We start from the raw sequence: 26,744 nt of genomic DNA on the forward strand, positions 1-26,744 counted from the left end.
TATATGAAGTACTTTTGCAAAAAAAAATCAAATCATTTTCCACTGATTTAGAAATTATGGACTTTCTCTTTGTATTCTACACGTAAGTGACTGGATAAATTCTTCGCTGTAACGTTTGACCGTCATAGAATGATTTTTAAAATACATCTGCGTACAGAGCTATATCATACAAGTGATAATTTTTTGGATGAGGTAGAGCAAGTATTCATAAATTTCCTGACAGGACGTTTTCAAATTCATCACACATTGCTACATGAGAACGTACTAGTAGTTGTGTGATTGGTGGATCTCGCGCTCAGTAGGTTACATTGACCTGTTGTTATGTTTTCTCAAAAATCAATAAATTATTTATCAATTTGAAATATCTAGAAAAAATCCTTAATAAACATACAGCTTTCTGTCCTATCGTATTGTGACGTGTCGTCCCGGAATGTGAGTGTGAGTGCTGTTATCAGGTTTGGGTCTGGCTGCCATCGATACGCCAATCCAGTCAACCCATCAGAGAACATTCTGTGTTGTCGTGTTGGTGAAAAATCGGTGTGTTGAAATTAACAAAATGAACTACCATAATGTTAATTACCTACAAACTTCATTTCTCACTTTTCATGATTTTAGAAATCAATTTCTTTTCAATAATATTTGTTGCAATTTTAATCATCAGATTGAAAAAGAAAAATGTAAAAAAAATGTTTTCTATCAATAACTCAAAACTAGAATCATGTCAGCTTATGGAAAGACAAAGTTGGTAGACAACACTGTCTACTAATGGAAAGATACAAATGGATAGATACGTTGATGGAAAGATACGTTGATGGAAAGATACATTTTCAAGATGTTTGATGTTTTTGAACGGGTAGTATTATAGTACACTAGACAGCTGATTTATGATGAATAATAAATTCTATAGTCTGATTTTTACGGTAATATTGGTTTTCGAAGGAAACTACTTTTCCATTTTTATTATCCTTAAGATGGAAAATTATAAAAAACCTTATGTATAAGTCGACGCGAAATTGAAAAAGGAACATACCTGTCAAATTGAAAATATATTGCTTCGTTTTGCTGTAAATGTGCAACATATAAACATTTGAACATAAAGAGAAATGCAAAACCGTCAACTTGAATCTTAGACCTCACTTCGCTCGGTCAATAATTATAAGGAATTCTGTCAACCAAGTATGTTTATTATTCATGCTTGAGTTGAAATGTTACTATGAACATTTTCATTCTTGCCTTTTTGTACATCCAAAGAATGGTAACATATTAAATAAGGCCAGTGGGTCAGGTTTTATGCTTTGAATGACAATATATTAGTATGATCTCAATATCTTTGTAGAGTTTTGTCATGACAATAGACTCAATATGCCTACCTGAAGCTCTGAAGTCTAACAGTGAATTGCACCACAAAGTAAGAGAACATCTCTCTGTGATTGCACAGAGAGAGTAAGAGTTGTGAGTGAGAGAGATAGAAGGTGAGTGATCAGATTAGGAAACTTCTTCATCCATGCTTGCGTAGCAGCACAGAGATCCCGGGTTCAAACCCTCTCAATACCAAAAGTTTTTTAACCAGATCACTTCCGTGTTATCGGATGGGCACGTTAAATTGTCGGTCCCGGCTGAAGTTTGACAGTCGTAAGGCCCAATGATGGCTTAAATTATATATTCAGGCGGTGGGACCTTCCCGCAAGGGACTCCCCACCAACAAAAGCCATACGAATTTACTTTTTTTCTTCATCCATGTATCTTACAATATATACTTGCCTCTACTCATACTTGATTATATACACTCTGTAAACCTGCAATACTGAATGACAGTATTGCTTATTATTCAACAAATTTTAAAAAGTATCGGAAATGAATTCATGAAAATAAAGATATAATGCAATTTGAATGACAATAATATAATATTGTGATGTAACAAAGTTTCATAATACGACGGTGTTTCACAGATAAAAATATTGATTATTCACATTTCAATTCTATTTATCGAATAGCTGTAAATATCTTCTCTATTTTCGAGCAATTCTAATTTCTTCAGTTCTTCAAACAGGATGGTGATTGCTCTCTCCACTTGAACCAACAAATGATAGACTCAATATCCTGATAGAATATGGTTTCTGTATCAATTTTCTTCGAATTTGTATCTCGTTTACTTCTCTTCCATATTTCTGAAATTCAATTATCCATCAAAATATATATTTACTATTTTATCACGCAATTTGACTTTATCAAGTTGGCAGTTGTTTCCGTATCCCGTTGACAAAATCATTCATCCAGCACCCGCAGGCTGCAGCTTTCTTTGATGCGAAACTTTGGTTAGATTAGAGCTTGGGTGGAATTATACATTCGTCAATATGGTAAACTAATTATATTTTATTCAATTTACTATTTTATTTATCATCTAATATTGTATTCTACTTGATAAATGCTATGAAACGTATGAATGGCTAGTGCCAATTTGATTATGAGTTTGAGTTCGGTATTGTACACGTGTGAATTGTCCAAAACTGAATCATGCCTATATTATTTATATTCAATTCATTTTATTCTTCCATGCATCCACTCAAATATTATCCGTTTTAAGATTAATTGACTTTAAGGAAGTTGAATCAAATGCTAAAAGTATATACTAAGTTTAAATTTCAAATTTTTGATCCTCGATTGCGTAAATCATTACTTCCTCACATGATGAATTCATTGTAAACTATCATCAAAATTAAATTTATTGTAATCATTGCTGTAGTGCGCAGAGATATCTATGTAGTTATTCTTGGGGTAATTATAAAAAAAATAGTTTAGGTTAACCTAGCTTGTTGAAATGTTTGTGTTGTTTACTCTTGAACTGATTTATTTGAATAACTATAATTATATACATGTTAATTTTGGCTAAAGTGTACGTCCTGTGCCAAAATACCTGTCATCAAATTTTTGGTTGGGATCGATTTAGTATGTAATTTTGAACACAAAATCACAAGAAATAAACGGCGGTTACTAATCATAATTTTTAAAAAATACTTAGGTCAGGAAAAGCTTTAGGTGAGGAATATCATAATTTGATGATTTAGATAATCAAAATGGCTGCTACTTATGGGTTGAATGCATGTAAAATTGTGCTACTTTGAACTTAGTTAATTTTAAAAACAATAGTGCCCGCCGTTTAATTTGTGATTTTGTGTTCAAAACAACATACTAAATCGATCCCAACCAAAACTTTGATGACAAGTATTTTGGCACTGGACGTACACTTACACCTTAATTTTTTTCAACTTTATGTTTTTTTTCAGTCGCTGGTAATCCCAGAAAAGTTTCAACACATTCTCCGTATTCTCGGAACAAACATCGATGGTAAGCGCAAGGTTATGTTTGCCATGACAGCCATCAAGGGTGTTGGTCGCCGGTACGCCAACATCGTCCTCAAGAAGGCCGATGTCGACTTGGACAAACGAGCGGGAGAATGCTCAGAAGAAGAGGTAAATAGTTTAATTTATTCTTGATCAGTACCTTAAGCTGGATAATAACGTGTGATTCACATAATTTTTATTTTAAATTGTTCAATTAGGATTGATTGTCATCTTTCATGTAATTAATATATTTTCTAAGATTGTTAAAGTCAATTGAACTTTTTTTTAGTACTATTTAGGCGTTTTTAAAATGCGGCATTTTTTAAAAGACAGCTTCTCGGATTGGTTCTCGTGGAATTAATCACGGTTTAAATTTAACCAAATTTTGTGCAACCGGCACTTAGTATACTATATTAGTTGAATCAATATCAATTGTATACTTTGCACAGTAACGGTTCGTACAGCATAAAAATCGTGCTTTGTGATTGGTCGAACTGTGCTACAGTAAATGCGCACTAACCCTTGGACTTCACTTGTTTTGATATGCAAGTAAAGTGTGAAACTATGCGCTACAATGTCGTCTCTAAAGCATGATTTTGCAACAAAAAATAGCTAAATTTTAATTTATTGATTAGCAATTGATTCAATTTTATAAATGTGGTTGTGACAAAAATGTAACTGTTTATTTTTTTCAAGAATATTGCGTAGTCAGTTGCATTAGCCTATAGTTTAGATACTTTTAAACTCTGTTTAATTTTGTTGATTTGAATATTTGCACAGTAACGGTTCGTACAGCATAAATCGTGCTATGTGATTGGTCGAACTGTGCTAAAGTAAATGCTCTCTAACCCTTGGACTTGACTTGTGTATTGCAAGGGAAGTGTGAAACTGAGTGCTACAATAATTATTATATTAATAAATCATATTGATCACATTTAAGCTTACATTGTAGCGATTATTAGTGATGTTGCTTAAATATTTTGATTGCATCACAAACCTCAATTATTTTCCTGTTTATTTGCATAATTTACTAACTAAGGGTCACAATACTTCAAATAGTTGCTTATAAAGCAACACGCACCGATTAGTCATTGCAATTAGACATGTCTTCGTAAGCAAATATGTGTAGTATTGTGACTAAACTTGTCTTGTGTTGACTAACTGGTGTGTGTCTAGCCTTTTACCAAATATTGTGTAACGACTATTTATGATGAATTTATTGTTTCTCAAATTGAGTTGGCACAGTAAACGGTTCTTAGCATTAAATATGCTCTGCAACTGGTAGTCTGTGCTAAATAAACCGCTCACTTTTGCTTTGGTGAACTTTTTACTTGTTTGACAAGAACTGAAGTTGACCACAATGGAGTGTGCTACAGAATCCCAAAGATAATCAATTTAATCACTCACTAATATATCCTCACAATTTGATGAACATTCATAAGCATGAACGACTATTTATGATTAATTGTTTCTCCAACTGAGTTGGCACAGTAAACGGTTCTTAGCATTTTAATATGCTTTGCAACTGGTAGCCTGTGCTAAAGTAAACGCTCACTTTTGCTTTGGTGAACTTTTTACTTGTTTGACAAGAACTGATGTTGACCACAATGGAGTGTGCTACAGAATCCCGAAAATAATCAGTTTAATCACTCACTACCACAGCCTCTCAGTTTGATGAATAATCATGAGCATGAACGACTATTAATGATTCATTTATTGTTTCTCGTATTGATTTGGCACAGTAAACGGTTCTTAGCATTTTGATATGCTTCGTAACTGGTAGCCTGTGCCAGAGCAACCGCTCACTTGTGCTTTGGTGAACTTCGAACTTGTTTCACAAGAACTGAAGTTGACCACAATGGAGTGTGCTACAGAATCTCAAAGATAATCAATTGAATCCCCAACTAATATAGTAGTCAGGGCGCAAATGTCATTTCGTGGTCATTTTTGAGTAACGACCGTCGAAGATGTCTCAATTTCATCGGTAGGTCTAGCATAATAAGGATCGTGATGATGATAAGTCGAAAATACAGGCAAACATCGGAAAAAAGATGGCCGCCAAAATTTTCAGGGTTTTGCTATATCGCTTGTATTTCAATAGCCGCTCAAGACATAGCCGTATTCAACCGTTTTTCAAAACAAAAATATTTCTAAAATCTTCCTCTAAAATTTATGTTTTATATAATTCTCCTCTAAAACGCATATTTTTCCAGTTATAACCTTCAAAAGCCAAAATTTTAATTCAAATTTCATTCCATTATAACTTTTTTGTGCAAGAGATATAGAGAAATTTTAAATCTATGAAATTAAGAGCGTTTTTTCAACTTTGGAACGATATAACTTCATGCGCTGTACGTCAAAAAATGAGTTCTCCAGCGCCCTCCAAAGAAAACCCTGTATGATTTCTGGTGCAATTTTCCATACCCATGAGGTAACAAGCTAGATTAGGTAACAAGAACAAGACGATTAAGAATATTGATGATGGAAACAACGAAAATATTCGACATCATTGAAAAATACAATATGGCGGTCATTATTGTCAGAAATTTTTATATCGCTTGTTATTCAGTTATTGTGAGAAATATCAGATTGGTTTTACCACCAAAGTGTTTAGAATTAACCAAACAATGATGTTCGAGAGAATCAACTCATTCCGACCACTCTTTTCATTACTTATTCAACTTCAAAAACCTTGAAACATACATTTTTCGGGGACAGTATTTTCCACTCTGTATATGTATTTGCAGTAAACAAACACTAGTATTATTGGCACAGTGTTGTAGAATATTTCCGAAGCTTCAAAATGATATCTGGCTGTAAGTCCATATTTTACGGCTGGAGCGTCATCGGAAAAAGAGTAAAAAGTGCTCTTTGCAGCGGAAAACACGCTTTTCCAACAAATGCCAATCCCAACAATTAGAAAACCATGTACAATTAGAAAACCAACTTGTTGGACAAGAACTGAATTTGACTACAATGGAGTGTGCTACAGAATCCCTAAGATAATCAAATCAATCCCTCACCAATACAGCAATAAGTTGTAATTATAAGTATGAACTACTACTCATTTATGATTACTTTATTGTTTCTTCTATCGGGTTGGCACAGTAAACGGTTCTTGGCATTTTGATATGCTTCGTAACTGGTAGCCTGTGCTAAAGCAACCGCTCACTTTTGCTTTGGTGAACTTTTAACTTGTTTGACAAGAACTGAAGTTGACCACAATGGAGTGTGCTACAGAACCCCAAAATAATCAATTTAATCACTCACTACTACAGCCTCTCAGTTTGATGAACAATCATAAGAATGAACAACTATTTATGATTCATCTATTGTTTCTCGTATTGAGTTGGCACAGTAAACGGTTCTTGGCATTTAAATATGCTCTGCAACTGGTAGCCTGTGCTAAAGCAACCGCTCACTTTTGCTTTGGTGAACTTTTAACTTGTACAAGAACTGAAGTTGACCACAATGGAGTGTGCTACAGAATCTCAAAGATAATCAATTCAGTCACTCACTAATATTGCATCTCAATTTTATATACAATCTTAAGCATAAAGATGTTCAATAAAAGAGTTGGATTACGTATAAAAGATTCCACAAGAGAGATTTGAATGTGAAGATATCCCAAGGAGATCTCTTGCTTTTCTTCGCTAATGGTTGTTTTCACATTTTCCTATATTCGGCTGTCATTAAATTATGAGACGACTCCGATAATGTCCTCCGATTGGTCAATGCTCTCATCAAGAGCCGAATCACAGCCAATCGTAGGCCAATCTGAGTATCGTGTCGATAAATGACGGTCGACAATCGGTTAGTGTGTCCATTGTTATGTCATAAGCACAGTTAAACGGCTCTTAACATGTAAATATGTTTTGTAACTGGTAGCCTGTGCAAAATAAATTGCTCGCTGATCCTTGGGTCAACTTTTAAACTTGTTTCACAAGATCATGAGTTGACTACAATAGGTGTGCTATAACAATACAGAGAAAAATATTACAAGCTCGATCATAGTAGATTTGAGATTTGATATTATGTAGCAAATGCTATTATTCATAGTTATTCATTATTGATTTCTATTATTATTTATCGTTTTCACGGGCACAGATAAACGGTTAGTATCAAATATGTTTTGCAACTGATAGCCTGTGCTAAAGCAACCGCTCACTTTTGCTTTGGTGAACTTTTAACTTGTACAAGAACTGAAGTTGACCACAATGGAGTGTGCTACAGAATCTCAAAGATAATCAATTCAGTCACTCACTAATATTGCATCTCAATTTTATTACAATCTTAAGCATAAAGATGTTCAATAAAAGAGTTGGATTACGTATAAAAGATTCCACTAGAGAGATTTGAATGTGAAGATATCCCAAGGAGATTTCTTGCTTTTCTTCGCTAATGGTTGTTTTCACATTTTCCTATATTCATCTGTCATTAAATTATGAGACGACTCCGAGAATGTTCGCCGATTGGTCAATGCTCTCACCAAGAGCCGAATCACAGCCAATCGTAGGGCAATCTGAGTATCGTGTCGATAAGACGGTTGACAATCGGTTAGTGTGTCCATTGTTATGTCATAAGCACAGTTAAACGGTTCTCAGCATCTAAATATGTTTTGTAACTGGTAGCCTGTGCAAAATAAATTGCTCCCTGATTCTTGGGTCAGCTTTTAAACTTGTTTCACAAGATCATGAGTTGACTACAATAGGTGTGCTATAACAATACAGAGAAAAATATTACAAGCTCGATCATAGTAGATTTGAGATTTGATATTATGTAGCAAATGCTATTATTCATAGTTATTCATTATTGATTTCTATTATTATTTATCGTTTTCACGGGCACAGATAAACGGTTAGTATCAAATATGTTTTGCAACTGATAGCCTGTGCAAAATTGATTCCCCTGATTCTTAGAATAAGAATATGTTTTTGATTTTTACAAGCTCCAGAATCAGTGCTACACCTACACTGATCGAATAAACAAGATGCATCATTTCGGTTTTTATGTACCATAAATAATGTGTTATAGAGTTTTTGAAAGTTATAATAAAAATATTTTCCAATTTTCAGGTAGAGAAGATCATCACCATCATGGCTCACCCAAGACAATACAAGATTCCCGATTGGTTCTTGAACAGACAAAAGGATATCCAAGATGGAAAGTACTCCCAGGTTGGTATCACTTGTGTTTGGTTTTGAATTTTCTCGGTGGTGCGTATTCAGTTGGGGATTCTCTTACAAATTATTAAATATATATATAAAACAAATTAGCGAGACCTTCTAGACTCAAGCAACTTTTATCAAGCATCAAGAAATTCTTATTTTGACTAGGAGACAGTGGGGGAATAAGAGACTATTTTTACTTTCCTTGCCCTATTACCATAGGTAAGGAAAGTATTGCTTTCCAAAAAAAATTAAGGTACCCTGATTTCAAGTTTTCTATAAGTTTCAAGTCCCCCTGAGTCCAAAAACATGATATTTGGGTGTTGGTCTGTGTGTGTGTATGTGTGTGTGTGTGTGTGTATGTCTGTGAACACGATAACTCCATTCCTAATCAACCGATTGACTTGAAATTTAAAACTTAAGGTCCTTATACCATGAGGATCCGACAATGAGAAATTCAATAAGATTCAATTCAAGATGGCGGAAAAAATGGAGGATAATTACTAAAAAACCACGTTTTTTTCGAAAACGGCTCTAACGATTTTCTTCAAATTCATACCATGGATAGCTATTTATAAGCCCTATCAACTGACATGAGTCTCATTTCTGGGAAAATTTCAGGCTCTAACGATTTTCTTCAAATTCATACCATGGATAGCTATTTATAAGCCCTATCAACTGACATGAGTCTCATTTCTGGGAAAATTTCAGGAGCTCTGTAATATTCTTGAGAAAAATGGCGGATAATGACGAAAAAACCATGTTTTTCACGGTTTTCTCAAAAACGGCTCTAACGATTTTCTTCAAATTTATACCATGGATAGCTATTTATAAGCCCTATCAACTGGCATGAGTCTCATTTCTGAGAAAATTTCAGGAGCTCTGTAATATTCTTGAGAAAAATGGCGGATAATGACTAAAAACCATGTTTTTCACGATTTTCTCAAAAACGGCTCTAACGATTTTTTTCAAATTCATACCCTGTATAGTTATTTATCAGATCTATAACTGGCATGAGTCTTTTTCCTGGAGAACTAATGGGGGGTCCACCCTATCCTTGAGAAATGGACTTTGTAACCTCCATCTCGTGCATGAGGTAGGTAGAGCAGTTTATAAAAAGTACACAGTCATAGTCAAGATATTTCATCTGTAGAACATCTGTTTTGACGACTTTTAAAAAAATCATCTAATTTCACAATTTACACGAAGGAAAAAGTACTCTGAAAACAATAATTATATATACACATATACAGTAGTCTGATCGTAGTTGCAAATAATATGTTGCCGCCAATAATTGTCATGATGTTATTCCCCTAAATTATTCTCGTTTGAGAATGAGGCTTACAGTTCAATGAGCAAGGAAAGTTGTGTGAGTGTACCACACCAGATTTTTTATTTTATGTAGGCCTATGTGTTGAAAATTTTGATTAAATTTACATAGTTACCTTGAACCTTCCTACATATCATATAAAAATGTCAAAGAATTCAAAAAAAATTTTGATATGAAAATCTATACTTCAAGTAGTGCACCCTTGCAAAAACTTTACCTACCCAAAGTCATGTTTTTGTGGAAATAAATTCCATTATAATTTTCAAGTACAATTTCCACTTTATTTCAATTTTCAAGTGTTTTTCAAGAATAATTTCCAAGTGCAATTTTTAAGAACAATCTTCAAGTATAATTTTCAACTATAATCAATTATAATTAAGTATTCAACATGTAAATCGTGATTTTCTAGTGTTTTACTTACAAATTGAAAGGTTATAAAAAACTTTTGGCCTTCAACTTTTTTAAACCTAATTTTTGAATACTCGTAACTTTGAGGGAAAAAAACTTGAAGGTTGGTGGGGCATTGAGATACACCAAGGAGATGTCCCTTTGATTTTTAATGCTATTACTTACTGAAATGACTACACTGCTCCTTGTTACCCCAAGTGGGGCAATAAGATACACTTGAATGTGGTAGTAAGAAACAAATTTTTACCCCTCTTTATTTTCTGGTTAGAGACTAGACAATTTTTTCTTAAACAGCTATTGGTTGTATAAGTAGGCCTATGGCATACAAAACATCAGCATCATTAATATATTGGTGTATACTGTGGAATTTTCATATGTTTCTTATTCCCCCATTCTCCCCTAATATTGGTTACAGTAACTATATTACCCACAGTATGGTCATTGACTGTCACGCTTCTGATTGGTTAGCCGGTCACATGGTACAAATCCGCCATTAAGATTCCAAACAAACTTTTAAGTCCTATCTTATAGCATTAGAAATTTGGAACTTATCACTTCTTTTACCGATTGTAATCATATTTTGAACTCACGATGAGTTTGATATATCATTTTCGAAGGGAAATTGATTAGACTTAAATATAGGCGATAAAGAAAATTTTAAAAACACTAATAAAGCTTGAAACATTAATTTTCCTTCCTTCGGACTCATCGCAGACCACTTCTAGAGCTTTCGCGGACAACTTATTGGGAACCAGTGATCTAGATAAATATGCAGAAAGATAAATTTTAATTTTATTGTATTTCCTCATCCAATTTATTGGATCGAACTTCAAATAATTCAATTTCAAAATACTTTTTGCGGCTCAATTAAATATAACATTTTATGAAATTTTTAACCGTGATTAAGTGCTGATTAAGTAAATCTTGATTTCTATTATTGATTCTCTTCAGTACTGAGTACCCTACCCATAACATGTTCAATAATTATTAGTCAATAGTTATTGATATAATATGGATTTAGAGTTGCATTACCACGAGCTTAAAATTTGAAATATCACTAAATGTTAATCATGGTATAATAATGGGTTATGTGTTTTCTTTTTCAATTGCTTACATGTTAATCAAAATCATTAAGTAGAACTATTGGCTTTTCCACAGTTTATATCCAATGTTGGGTTTACAATATTTCCGTCAGACTTATTGGCTGGCAACTAATAAAACAAAATATTTGAATGTTATGGAATCTATTGTGATGAGAATTCCATCATATTTCTACAAATAGATATGAGAACTTCGTTATTTTTTGTCAATGGAACAAACAAAATTTATTACAATATCATGACATATTTCAAAAGTTTTTTGGAGATTCAGCTTTCAGGTTACGTTACCTACCTTTCATTTTTACTCGCTATTATCTAAGAATCACTATTTAAAGTTCCAAAACTATATTTGGAATATAGAAAAACATTAAAGAAATTATATCGAAGTTAATAATCACAAAAATATGCTTTAATAAGTAAAGGCAAGCGATTTTACTTATTATCGCCTATAAGCTCCATTGTAAAATTCAAATATTTGGAATCTTCATGGCGGCGGCGGGAAAAAAATGCAATGGCCATACTGTTGGTAATATAGTTACTGTAATATTGGTAGTTTGTTAGGATGCAGCCTGATAATTGATTGTGATTGAACAATAATATCCTGCAATAGGATTAGTCAGTCATCATATCAACATTCTGAATTACCAGTGATGTCTGTCTGTATATGTACATTACACTAATACACGTATTTATAATTCAACTTAGATGCTACACTATCTTGAAAAATATTTAAAAGTACACTATCTTGGATTATCATTTATCAGAGCAGCAGCTAGTTAATGAACCAAACATCTAGGAATTTTATCATTCTTGTCTTTGTTTCCACACATTCAGAAAGATTGCTATACATTTTTTAAATTGTTTCAATATTTTTCAATCACCTTCGTGATTACCAATTGAAATCGATTAGATTATTTAAACAAATCACTTGGTAATTGAACTTATTAGAAAAAAAAAATTTTTTATATTTTCCATGATGTTTCTCCCTTGTTATTTATAGATATCTATATCAACTTCTTCTTATCAACTGCTGTTACTTATCTATATCAACTGATTCTTGTCTTCTTCATCTACTGTTGATCCCTCTTTGATTCATTTTAAATATTTTTCTTTTCGTTTGTAGCTCACATCATCCAACCTTGACAGTAAACTCCGTGATGACTTGGAAAGGCTGAAGAAGATCAGAGCCCACCGTGGTATGCGTCACTACTGGGGGTAAGTCACCACATTTAAGATCTTGAACTTTCTAATACCAATGAAATTTTTAATGCAATCAGTTCTAATACCAATGAAATTTTAAATGCAATCAGGAGTCGGATAGTAGCCCGATTCGATAACAAAAATAATGAAATAAACATGAAGTATGTTATTCTCATTAAGTAGATCATTCTTGGAAACTTGCTAAATGATGAGTAAACTATTGATTTAAACTAATATCTTCAAAATGTAAACTATTGGTCACGAAATTGATAGTATCCAGATATCTACAATGATTTTTTCATCCAGTCGCAAGAACTGATAGGGTATTTTTTGAACGATGCATATAAGTTTAAAAAATCGTATTCAATTATGCCGATCGTTTATAATATCTTGGAACTAATATTTCTATCATAACGATACAATATTTCTATAAATAAAACTAAGGTTGTTGAACACTTCATTGCACATATGGCACAGTAACGGTTCGTACAGCATATATCGTGCTTTGTGATTGGTCGAACTGTGCTAAAGTAAATGCGCACTTACCCTTGGACTTGACTTGTTTTGCTATGCAAGTGAAGTGTGAAACTGTGCGCTACAGTCTTTTCATTTGTTACAATATAAAAATATGTTTTTATTTGTGTTATGATTGTACTGTATGTCATAAATGTATGATGGAACCTATAGTCACGGTTTCACAAGTTGATCCCTAGACCGATATAGCATTAAGACGCTACTATGCATAGCAATAAAATTTTATGAACCAACTGAATTGTATAAATTTGAGTCAACCTGCCCAGCACGTCTTAAGGCCATTCCACACAGCACGTGGCGTGCGTGGCTGGACACACGCCACGCCGGCTACGCTAGCCACATGCCAATTCACACCGCCACGACTGTTGCGATGCTATACCGGCCACGTTTCCCGTCAGTTTGCAGGAAGATGTCAACTCCGACGGTCCCATGGCGTGAATCTGGATTTTCTTGTGGCTTACCTTGGTTTGATGACTCCAAAATCAGCAGTAGTAATGATAATGAGCTGGTTTTATTGTATTCGGTGACAGCACGGGACCAGTGGGTACATCCAATCAATAAAAAAAGGAAGACCTATGGCGAATTCAATCATTTAATGCACGACCTTGAGGCTGACAAAAATAGTATACGTTCTATACGATAGTATACGTCTAGTATACGTTCTGCGCATGCTCGGACCAAAACGTGGCCGGACACGTTTGAAAAGATCGCTCAGAGAGCGAACGGTAGCCACGCGTGGCTAGTATAGCAAGCGTTGCCGCGTGGCCGTGGCTGCTATGTGAATTGCTTCATTTGATTAGCTGGGAAGCGATGTTTTGAAAAGTAGCTAGCTTGCGTCCAGCCACGCACGCCATGTGCTGTGTGGAATGACCTTTAATGTTATATTTAGGAATACAGCAGTCAAGCATGATGTGCAGTTGGCTTATTTCAACTTTCGGGGCCGGTCACCTCATCGAAAAACTAGTGATCAACTAATGAGACTATATCTATAGTTTCAGATAGGGTGTCAGTCATTTTCAAAGAATAGCTGGTGTTTTCAAGTAAAAGAAAACCGTCCTTTCCGTCTTATGGTAAATGTATTAATAATTTTATACTTTTGTCGCTGTATGTACTAAATTAGGTTTTAGTTGCTAGACAACAAAGTCGTGCTCAGATAAGAATCGTTCATAAATAGGCCTACTGCTCTACTCATATCAATATGGTATCACACCTTTTACAATTGCACTTCCAATTTATACTGAATATTTAATATTAGTTTTATTATATTTTCAGATTGATTTCTACACTGGTGCAGGTTTGATGCCTAGTGAGATCGGACTCCCCGATATCCATGTTGATTGGAAAAAAATATTTTAAAGTATTTTCAAAACCAATATATTGACAATTTCTTTATTTGTTACAGTTTGAGAGTTCGCGGTCAGCACACCAAGACCACCGGCCGTAGAGGAAGAACTGTTGGTGTATCGAAGAAGAAGTAATCTTTTTATGTTTGGATAATAAAAAAAATGAAAATTTACCACTGTTTTCTGATTTGTTACCCGCTTCTAAATTATAATTGAATTCTAAGTTCAACAGTTCTTTATTCCTGATATTGCCAGTTTTGAAAAGTCTGCTCTTGAGAATACATACAAATCCTACAATAACATTTTAATTTGAACTGTCCAGCGGTTGATGAGCTCGAGTTTCAAGAGACCTGGTTACATGAGTTGGTTAGGCCTACTGTATTGCAACAAATAATAGTGATCTCACCGTGTGATCACTATGGTGAGATACGCCTCAAATTGTAAGAATTGGCTAAATGGGAAGTGGTTCTGTTATTTTTAAGGAATGCTGGTAGTTGAATGAATCTTATTTTGTGAAATTATGTGTATCTTCACTGCCCACTCAGTAATTCATTATATACCGTACCATGTTTGACCGGCAGTCACCAGACAGACTTCGTCAAAGTTAATGATAAAATTGAACACAAATAATTTGAAATGGTCGCTGATAGTTTCATAAACAGTTAATGTATAAATATATTGTAACTGTAGTTTCATGTGGCTCTGAAGCTGAACTCACACGACTCCAAACTAAAAAAAAATCTCAAACTGTTTTAACAAGGCTACTGATTTCATCCTCTCTCAGTGAGTACAGAGGATAGTTGATAAGTTTCTCGCGTAACAGCTTACAAAACTTCCTATACTTATGCTTTAACCCTTTCTATCCCACTGTTGTTCCTGAACAACATGACTTTCTATGATGTCTATTGGATCAGTGATTGAATGAATCTGCCATCTACTGGCCTTGTTTGAAAGCTACATTAGTCTAGTTTAGTATTATACCACTAGAGAGCACTCAAATGCAGTCTAATTTCTGAAAAAGCAGCTGTCATATCCAATTGTACCACTTCAATGTGACAATTTTCTGCGGTTTTTATAAAATTCTAAAGAACTGAAAATAAGAATAAAAACGTTAAATATAACGTTTTTCGTTATAATGTACAAAATCTTGGATAATGAAGATTTAGACAAACTCATGAATCTTCCTGAAGATGAGTTGAATAGTTTTTTAGAAATCAAGATACCGGACAGTAATATTATTGCTGATCCTCTACAAGAGAATGTACAGGTAAGATTCTCTCCAATTTATTTTCAAAAGTCTGTTTTACCTGTGCAATCTAAATCATTACCTGAGTCAGCAGTCCTGTATTACAGGACTCATTGGTATGAAAGCAAATAGCCTAAAGCTACGTTTACACTATATGTAGTTGTACACTATAGTACATTATACATTACATTATAGTAGTGTACACTACACTATATGTAGCTGGGGAGCTATATGAAATTTGAGCTACATATAGCTCTGCTATAAGGAGATCTATGCAAATTTCATGTAGCAGAGCTACATATAGTTTGGAATAAACCACTATTCACTGCTTAGTTATCCCAACCAGATGCCAAAGAAGAATGTACGTAGTTCTTGCAGCAGCCACTGCTTTCAGCAAAGCTACTGTGATGCTTTCAGCACAGAGAAGAGAGAGAAGATATTGGATAATTTTGTAAATTTTGGATAGCTCATTTTCTGCTATATAGCTGAGAAAATAGGCTCAACTGCTATATAGCATTTTATCTCCAAAGTCACTCTTTGAACTTGTAGCAGAGCTTTATAGCTGAGCTACATGTAGCTCTGCTACATAGTGTAACCTAGCTTCATAATTTCCTTTTTCTCCAGACACTGGAAGAAATATTGGGCACGAACATGGGTATTTTGCAAAACAAGGAAGCTGTGTAAGACTGGGTACACCAAGGTGTATTGCACAAAATGTGGAGTACGTCTTTGCTCAGTCCCAAACAGAATGTGCTTCAATCATTACCATAGATAAAATAAAAAAATCCAATAGGCTACAAGGAACAACTTGTTCTAAAAATATTAAATATGATAAAGTAGTAGATGTAAGTAGATGTAGTAAAGTAGTAAATTTATAATATGATAAACCCAATTTCCAGTTTTTAGTTTGTTTCATATTATGTAAGTATGTATCAGTTAGATATGAACATAATAAATAAGTTAGTAACAAAATATAGTTTTAAAAAAGTAGGAAATTTATGATATTTAGAACCTTATTTTCAGTTTTAATTTCACGTTTTTATATTATGTAAATATGTATCAGTTATGAATATAATAAATAAGTTAGTCACCAAAATCTGGTTCTGTGTATCACATTTTTGAGAATCCATTTTACTACACTTGAGAATTTTATTATATGACTTTCATTGTTATAATGTTGAAATCAAGAAAAAATTATTGATTGGGAATGATTCCATAATGAAATCATTCACCGTTCCTTGAATAAAGCATGATGAAAGTACCATTGATTTTTCTAATGCAAAACCAAAATTTTTTACTATACGTATTTGAAATGACCCAAATGTCCCAATGTTGTTTTAAAACAACAAACCCCTAGGGGCCCCTGGAGGGTGAGAAAAATTTGGGGAAAATTATTTTCTCATTTTTAAGAGTGTTTTGAAACATAAAAACACCAGAATAATTTTTTCATCTTGTTTTTTCATAAATTGGGACACAAAGCGACAGTCTGAAAAGAGTTCGTACAGGAAGGGTTGGCATTCATGTGTTTTCGACAGTCTGGGTTAGGGCAGATTGATGCTGCCTCATCTTCCAATCGATTCTCGCATGCAACTCTTGACTTCGTTAGATTAGTTGTGGTTGTGGCCCCTAGCACCTATCTCAAGTGTGTGATCACATTGGATGCATAAATGTGCAAATGTACGCTTGGTTATGAATAATCAAGCTTACAGATGAGAAACAAAATCTGGAAAGAGTAATATTTATAGGAACACTCACTGATGAATGCTTGCATTTTTCTGGTGCGTTCAGTGTGTGAGCAGCTACATGCAAGTGACAACATGTTTCAATGTTACTTTAAATTTTGTTTTTCGGCTCACACATTAAATGTGATCACACCCTTACTCTACATGTGACTGACCACAGAAAAAGGAGGAACCTTTCACCGTTTGAAGCGTGGAATCGGTTTCCATTGGCTCGAATCACTCAGTTGCAGGCAACTCCGGATCCAGGAGTAGTCTATACAATTATTCTAACAATGGTATCTAAAGAAGAGACTTGCACACTAGCCGGAAACAAAATCCTAGGCCCGGTTGCACAAAAGCCTATTAAATTTCAATAATGATTATTAAATGCCAATCAGAGAATGCTTCTTTGAAAGGAGGGCTTCTTTGATTGCTTCCCGTACGGTAAAATTTTATCACGGTTAAAACTGGCTTTTGTGAAACAGGCCGCGTGTCTCCTGACATCAAAATCTTGTATCCCTAGTGTACCGAATGTGTAACCGCTATGAATGCAATAAGAACTGAAATGCATTGCGACTTGCTTGGGCGTAAGGACACCAATGGCCTGTGATTGTAACTCAGACTCCGATGGACGGTGGCAGCCGCGCGGGAATTGTCCGAAGTAATGTGAACCGATGTCGGGCATGGCATAATCGTGAGTTTAATGATAATGATCAACAATAATAATTCAAGCTATGATACTATTTTGTACATTTACAAGAGAAATTAATAATTACAAAATTATAATAAAATATTATTTGTAATTCGATATATCGAATATAAAGTATCGATATTGCAATTCGAATAGACACTATCATATCGATATAAATATATTTATCGAATCTGAAATATCGATACATGATAATAATTATATCGATTCGATATTACTGACAGACGACAGTTGAGTTCTTTGTTGTTGTCTGTTCCTCCAGAATTTTATTAAAAAATAACGTTTTATAGTATAATTTTAATTGAAAAGTATGCTGATATCCCATTAACTCTTTTTTATCCACTCTATTTCTGGACAAAAATGACTCGTCACGCTAGAAACTGTACTGCTGGAGCTGTCTATACTTATCACGAAAAAAAGAAAGATGCTGAAGCTTCAGGTTATGGAACTCAATCTCAGAGACTTGGAAAAGAAGCAGTAAAAGATTTTGATTGCTGCTCTCTCACTCTACAACCATGCAAAGATCCAGTTGTTACGTAAGTTTTGCTTATAATAATTACTATTAAATTAGGCTACTGAAGTGAGGTTAGTTTGGCCCTTGAGCCTTGTAGATCTAGCCCACATTGAATGGTATTATATTAAGTAATCAGGTTTAAAATACAAAATCATTATTCTACTATATAACATTGTCTATTCAAAAATAAAACGCTAAGTTTTGGCAAAAATCATAATAAACGTTATTTTGATGTTAAAGGTTTGGTTAGCCTGAACCTGAATAAAGTTGAAATGAGTGCTGTCATCAGTCTGATATTGACTTGTACATAGCCTGTTTAGTTATTGACATTGAGGGAGCAAAAAAAATCTTTTAGTGGAAGGTCAGACAAATATAGCTGATGGTTTTATATAGCTGGTGCTCTTGTAACTGCTTGGCAGAAAATGCTACTTAGTACTTTTTTGTTATTTGATTCACTGCATAAATGGCTGGAGCATTCTCCCGACGGAGAATCCAAGATTATTTGTTCCTCTACTAGGATTATTTTTCTTCAACGGAGCAAGTAGCTATATGGGTGCCTTGATACGTTCTTTATCCTTCACCCAAATTTGTGCGATTGATATAGTGCACAATTTTAGCAGATTAAACTCACAAGATTGGATTACAGGAAATATGTCAGTGAAGAAGAGTGTGCTACTCCAGATAAGTCTTTTTCACATGTCCCCTTAGCTTCAGCAATAGAAAACAAATTTGGGACAGTCACTTGGTCATCTGCTAAATTTGGCTAGCCAGCTGAGTCTTGTATTCAAGACAGACTGCAGAAGATATGCTGGGTATTGTTCTCATTTAGCTGGAAGCGGTTAATCTGGAAACATGAAGTTAAAAATCGCAGATGTTCTACAGAAATATCCAACACCGGCTGAATGTCCACACCTGATTACAGCAAAATCCATCATCTGCAAGTAGGAGAATAGAGCCGTTACTGTCTGGGTCATTGATCATGATTATGAAAAGGATTGGTCCTATCAAGTCCTAAGGCACACCGTTATATTTAGGTTGAAAACAAGAGTTTTAATGCATAAACCGTTTTCTCAAGATACGCTGAAAATGTTGGTCTGTTTTTTTAAAGATGTTATTTAATGGCTTGAGAATTGTAGTTTCAAAGCAGAAGTTATTTTCCCAAGATATGGTAAAAATGTATTTATTTGTATTTTTCTTTTCAGAAAGGACGGTTATTTATTCGACAAAATGGCAATATTGGAGTATATCATCTCAAAGAAAAGGGAGATTAGCAAGAAAATGAAAGAATACGAAAAACAGATGACAAAAGAAAAGGTAAGAAATGATTGAGTCTTGTTTTTGTTAAGCACTCTAATATTGTGTGTTGGCATCTAGCCTGATGTTTCTGGTATAACAAATTAATAGCCCATAGTATTTTTTGTCGTTTCTACATGGAAAAGAATTTAATATTCTGTCTAATTGCTTAAATCCCATTCATCTCTTGCTGTATAAATATGGTTTGTTGTTCATATTTCCCAACAAAAAATAATTATATCACAACAAAAGAAATATAAAAATCTAATGAAAAAATAAATCAATTTAATTTGTTACAGTCCCATTAATTCTACTCTTGAAACTACCACGAAGCAGAGCATAACATAGTTTACCATTTTTCATTTCTGATTCCGTATTCACGGTACAGTATTTTTCTTTTGCAGTCAGAACTAGCTGAGCTTGCAGCTGCTGAAAAAGAATCACAACTGAAGAACTTTGTGAAAACTGAGAAAAATATTGTGAGCACTCCAGTTAGAGCATTCAAGTCAGGTAAGAATCTATTTTTAGGTACTACAAATAACTTTTCATTACTTTCAGAATCCTCTGGATATATTCGTTAAACTGTAAATCTGACGATTAGGATATAACTCAATAAATCAGAATGATTATGAGGCTTTTGAAGCCTCAGATTGAACTAGGATAGCGTATTAGTCATAAGTAATAAAAATTACAAATGGGAGTCTAAATATTTATTGTACATTCTTAGATGTATAGCTATAGCTCATCCAAATACGAGAGAGTTTCGAATACTACCAACTTATAAAGTAATGCATTATAATAGATAGTTACAAGAAGATTTTTGTCTTCCCAACATGTTTTGAAATCTTCTTTGATTACGGTCCTTTGTCTTCATTAAAATTAGAATAAAGAGGAGTTATGTACTTCCAAGTCTTTCTGTGGATCTCTATTGAGTTAATTTTACTGGTTTGACTAATGAAGCTGTGTCAGAATAGCCTACACATCTGGAGGTGCAATTACTTAGCGACTACTCTACGATTCTAGCCGCGCGGCTGCTATTAGTAGTTGCTATAGAATCTATATCGATATTATAGACTATACAGTAAGCCTAATAGACTACAGCCTTTAATACAGACAGACAGACAAAAGATATTTATTAAAAAAAAAATCACTTTACATACAAAGTAATAATCTCATGTACTCATTATCAATATAAAACAACAACAAAGAATAAAAACAACCTCATGAATACACTAAGACAAATAAATCTTTAGAAATTGGTCTACATGGGCAAAAAATGCCTGTGAGCAAACCAGAGTTGCATATTATAAGTTTGATAGAGAGTAAGGAAACACTAATTTTGCTGCATTCAGAATCCTATTTAATATTATTATTACATATTGAGGATTATTGGATAGCTTAAAAAAAAAAAAAAAAAAAAAATAGAAAGGTTAGTAAGTGTAATTGTGCATACAGATTTTAAGAACAGTAGACAGGTTGTCACCACCAGCGAATTTATTAATTAAGGTAGGCTAGGTATAATTTGTTGTGATGACAGCCATCGAGAGGCTAGAATTTATAGTTGTCCCTGAGGAATTGCATTTTAATGCTTTTAAATAGTCATATCCTAATAATAATTACTGTCTCAATTTCCAGATAGCACACTTGGTGGTCCCTCAGTTTCAAATATGACAGAGGGCAGGGATAAGCATCTCCCAAGCTTTTGGATTCCTTCAAAAACGCCAGAAGCAAAGAAAACTGCGGTTAAAAAACCGGTGAGTACTTGTCACATGATCTCTTATTCTATAAATCATTGAAATCGAATCTAAAAAGTCGATAGAAATGAGTAATGGAATTTTGTGTGTTAATCACCAGTAAAATGTTCATTCAACTACTTGAAACTATTTTATGCTTTTACAACTTACCGAGGACTACATTATTTAATTCTATTATCCATGAAAAATGAATACATTCATTTCTCCGTTTCCAACTTTCGTTTAATAATCAATTAATCAAAATTTGGGAATGGAATAGTTTTGGGCCAAGCCTGTTGTTCCTTCCCAATCATGTTTATATATGATTTGTTATTGTATTCACGTATAAATAAATAAATAAATAAATAATTCATTTTCGTTTATTCATAACTAGTTTTCACTTTTCCACAAAATCACCAAGTTATAACAAACTTAACGGAAAATAAGAATGATTCATTTTTTTCAAATAAATTTTCCCCGTCTATATTTTATAATCCATGATATTATTAATCATTTTTCGAACAGTGAAAAAACTTCATCCAGTGGAAGCTCATAATATTTTCAACTGAAGTTTCAATTCATTTTTTATAGGAATCCAACGTATTATGTCCGATGACAGGAAAACCGTTGAAAATGAAGGACCTGATCGATGTCAAATTCACAGAGGTAAAAGATCCTGATGATAAGAAGTCACTGATATTAAAGAAGAACAGGTACATGTGCCCAGTGACGCATGATATCCTGGGTAATTCGGTGCCGTGTGCTGTTCTTCGCACTACGTGAGTACATTAGGTTACTTCTTTCTAATAAATTTCTGCAGTATAATTAATTAATAGGATAATTGAAGCCTATTAGAATCACCGTATTATTTACGAGAATATTATTCAATCACAATTGCGATTGAATCTGGTAAAACAATCGAGTTATGCAATCAAGTTATGGAATTTAATTTTCAGAATTTTTTGGTTTAGAATGTGAATTACTCGGTGGCGTAGATGATTCAGTCAAAATGAAAAAGTCAAAATAGTGGAAGGACACCCAGTTGGCTACCCATTCCACTAATACAAGACAAGTAGCGGTCCCGTTACACCTGGTTACTACAAATATTTTCACAAAATCTCAACTAGTTTTATTAAAAGTATGAATCTCGCAAACTTGTGACAATAATCCCTTCTTATAATTCTTGAATTTAACCAATGCAAATATCTTGAAAATTCATTAAAATCAGAAATATTTCATTTTTAACGCACCTAGAATCGACCCTGGAATCTATTCTCATATAATAACAAAATATTAGCTCTACCTAATAATTAGTGAGTAATAAGTAGCTCAAAATAGCTGTAGCTGATTATCATCAACATAAAGGCGGTGGATACTAATATTCAAGGTGCAATTTATCCACTTATAGATCCAACTGAATAATCTATGAAATATAGTTCGTGTTGTTTACCTATATAGTTCAACTGTTCATAAATGTTTCCTCTTTAACAATCTGATTGAAAACTGTACGTTATAGTTGAATTGTTTCGATTTTCAGTGGCGATGTAGTAACAGTCAATTGCATTGAAAAAATCATCAAGAAAGATTGGACACATCCGTTAACTGGAGATAAACTCACTGAGAAAGATATAATCTACCTGGAAAGAGTAAGTATTCGTTTATTGTTTTAACGTTTGTTTATCAATATTCTATCGAGTACTGAGACAAAACTTCAATAAACAATATATTCCAACATTATCCAATCTAATTTTGGTAGAGAGTTAGTAGGAAGGATATTTTGAATATTCTTTCCGAAGAATGGACATTGATATGTCCAAAGCTCCGCCCATTTATGAAGATGCATAACAATATTATCTAAGTTATACTGTTATTCCAAATTGTTTTTTTCATATCATATACAGTTCAATTATATTATCTTCTTAGTCTATATTATGTAAATTCATCTATATTCTTGCTGTATTGTAAGATATTGCATATAAAGTGTATAAGCCAGTATACATTGTAATCTACATAAATAAAGTACTCAATCAATCAATCTAATTCAATGCTATGCTCATAAGCACTTTCGTCGTTCCTCAAGACAGTAATGAACATAGCTGAATTAATCAACATGAATCCACAAACTTTCAATACACTTGAGTCGTCTGTAAATTTTATGGTTTCTCATTTAGGCTTACACTCTTATTGTCAAGCTATGCTTTGATTATTATCTTTTGCTAAATAACTTAATTGGAAATTCAAATTTGTTTTTAGAGGTGTTGTAGACAACTGAAGTTTGAAGCCAATTAGAGTTTCTCACCAGTTTGGCATTTCGAACCACGTTATTCAAACCAGCCATGTTTTTTCCCAAATATTGGATGATGATAAAATACGTCGCCTTAGTACAATCGTTAAGTAGAACGAGGCAGGGAAATCCATATTTATAATATGTAGGCAATCTATTGTAAAAAAGTAGTTTTATACCTTCTCCAATTCAACTATAGGCCTTCTTTTGAACTCCAAATACTTGTGTCAATAGTTAAAATAGGTATGTTAAATTTTGTAGAAAATGAAAATATAAACCTATTGAGCCAATAATTATCATAACATTTCAGGATACAGTTTGAATTGAGACTTGAGTTTTGAAAAGAATTGATCTATTGCATGTGTGAAATTTGAAAATTCAAAACTTATTCATTCATTCATTTATTGTACAAAACACGAAATCATGACATAATTATTATGACCGTGGAGGAATAACTAGGCTGAGCCTGTACCATTTCTCTCCAAAATTTTGATAGAAACTGTTTTTAGAGGTGTTGTAGACAACTGCAATTTAAAGAGAATTAGAGTTTCTCACTCAACAGTGATCAAATATCAAAAGGTTTGCTATTTGGATCTACGTAAGGCTGGGAGTACACCGGTTAGTCAAGACAAGACAAGACATGATCAGACACGTCCAGTCACAATACTTCACATAGTAGCTTATGAAGACATGTCTAATTGCAATGACTAATCAGTGTAAGTTGCGTCATAAGCAACAATGTGAAGTATTGTGAATAAACGTGTCTGATCATGTCTTGTCTTGTCTTGTCTTGACTAACTGGTGTGCGCCTAGCCTTAAGCTGGGCGTACACCGGTTAGTCAAAACAAGACTAGTCACGTTTAGACACAATACTTCACATTGTTGCTTATGACGCAACTCACACTGATTAGTCATTGCAATTAGACATGTCTTCATAAGCTACTATGTGAAGTATTGTGACTGGACGTGTCTGATCATGTCTTGTCTTGTCTTGACTAACCGGTGTACTCCCAGCCTTATTCAAATCAGCCATGTTTTTCTTCCCGAATATCGGATGATAATACAATACGTTGCCTTGGAACAACCGTTAAATAAAAACGATTTTATGGTTTTTAGAGGGGATAACTCTATCCCCTATATCTCTATATCCGAAGGACATAGCATATAAGCAGAACAAAAGTTTTCAGTAGCCTTTTTGTGTATTTTTCTTCATATTCTATCTTTAATGTCTGAATAGTTGTATTTTTGTGTTTTCAGGGAGGAACTGGATACTCCACTACTAATAATGGTCTTGAAGCTAAACACGAGCGACCAGTTTTACAAGCTTAACTTGAATTAAACTACCACATTTATAATAATCAATTGTCGTTATTTTTTCTCAAAACCTGTTCATTCTTAATAGAAACAGCGTCATGACAGAATATTTTTAATTTCAGCCATGTTTTTTAAGGCATCCAATTATGGAATTGGTGTGATGAGGTCCTTGAAGTCATACGATATTCAGAAAAGGTGACAAGTTAAAACACTAGATGAATTTAATATTTTCGAAGGAAAATACTTCCATTGGAAGAGAGTTTCATGCTCTGCAAGCCTGTTATGAACATTTATTTTTTTCAATACTTTGTTAGAGTTCTACGGTTTTAAACAGTGGCGCCGTTTCACCAAACCACTAGGGGGGGGGGCAAAAACCAAGAGGTATGAGGGGGGGATGGAATACCCCCAAAGGATAGAGGGTCCTGGGTTTTTCCCCATAAATTTTACATTCGAAGATGTTATTATATGTTTCATTTTTTCCAGTTTTATACAAATGTGGTTGAAGTATCAATACAAACATATACATTATTAGTTATTAAATCATGAAATATTTATTAGAAATATAGGCCTACAGAGATGCCCTAAAGTAGGAATACACTGAAACAGATTTCTTAAAAATCATGGAAACTGATAGATTCTTCATTTGCAATGAAAATTTCAACAGTTTCATTGGGGATCATATTCTAATTGGAAAATAACTTTCAGTTAGAAAGCTAAAGAAACATTAAGCTGTTCCCATAATTCTCACCAACTCTGTACATACATTTTTGATTGTCTGATTGTGCCCGTTCTTTTGCTTTCACTGTAACATCTTGCAACTTGTTATTCTCACGTTGAAATTTATGCAATAACTCACTTATTGTGCCCTGATTAATAATTGTACCCATTCTATATTTAAGCTTCAACTATACCACAGGGAAATATATATCCTTTATTACTCCATACCCGTAGCCATACTTTCAAGGCAATTTTGCTACATTGTTGATACTGTAGAAGGAATATGATACTGTACTACTGCTGTTAATAAAAAAGGATTAGCTCAGTATGAGATTCTACGGATTCTTGTAGATAGACCCGCATTTCCATTATTTATCTGATCCTTGGGTGGGGCCTAGGAACCCCCCTGCCCCCCCTAAATGACGTCCCTGGTTTTAAAGAGCATGAAATTGAGAGCAAACATTTTCCCAAAATTACAGAAAAATGTAAAAAAGGTTTTCTTGCAAATTTTTAGCAAAACTATTCAGGTTTGATTTTGTATAGAAACTAGAAGAAGAAGTCGCCCCAGAACCCGCTGGTTTCAAAATGTGGAGAGGGATCACCATGAATTGGAATTCAAAAATTATGCCAGTGTTACCTGAGCCTTCCTGATGATATGACCACAAGCAGACAATTGTTATCTTTATTGCTGAAACTTTTCTTGTATTTAAGCTATTTTCCAACATATCAGTATCAGAGTACCTGTACGATTTAGAGAAAATAGTTATTTTCTAATGAAACCCAATAGGG

At 33.7% G+C, this 26,744-nt stretch overlaps 2 protein-coding genes across 2 annotated transcripts; both read left to right on the forward strand.

Moving 5' to 3' along the window:
- Nucleotides 1–2,044: 2,044 nt before the first annotated feature.
- Nucleotides 2,045–14,597, forward strand: LOC111051930 (40S ribosomal protein S18). The gene is made up of 5 exons (XM_022338519.2): nucleotides 2,045–2,357; nucleotides 3,285–3,470; nucleotides 8,417–8,518; nucleotides 12,471–12,562; nucleotides 14,484–14,597. The coding sequence occupies exons 1-5, from the start codon at nucleotides 2,355–2,357 to the stop codon at nucleotides 14,557–14,559; spliced, it is 459 nt and encodes a 152-aa protein (XP_022194211.1). The 5' UTR covers nucleotides 2,045–2,354; the 3' UTR covers nucleotides 14,560–14,597.
- A 3,686-nt stretch (nucleotides 14,598–18,283) lies between these two features.
- LOC111051928 (nitric oxide synthase-interacting protein homolog) lies at nucleotides 18,284–25,286 on the forward strand. The gene is made up of 7 exons (XM_022338517.2): nucleotides 18,284–18,636; nucleotides 19,817–19,928; nucleotides 20,312–20,417; nucleotides 21,543–21,661; nucleotides 22,232–22,419; nucleotides 23,178–23,286; nucleotides 25,182–25,286. The coding sequence occupies exons 1-7, from the start codon at nucleotides 18,461–18,463 to the stop codon at nucleotides 25,251–25,253; spliced, it is 882 nt and encodes a 293-aa protein (XP_022194209.2). The 5' UTR covers nucleotides 18,284–18,460; the 3' UTR covers nucleotides 25,254–25,286.
- The last annotated feature ends 1,458 nt before the right edge of the window (nucleotides 25,287–26,744 follow it).

Source organism: Nilaparvata lugens, chromosome 3 (assembly GCF_014356525.2).
Source record: "Nilaparvata lugens isolate BPH chromosome 3, ASM1435652v1, whole genome shotgun sequence".
Lineage (NCBI taxonomy): Eukaryota > Metazoa > Arthropoda > Insecta > Hemiptera > Delphacidae > Nilaparvata > Nilaparvata lugens.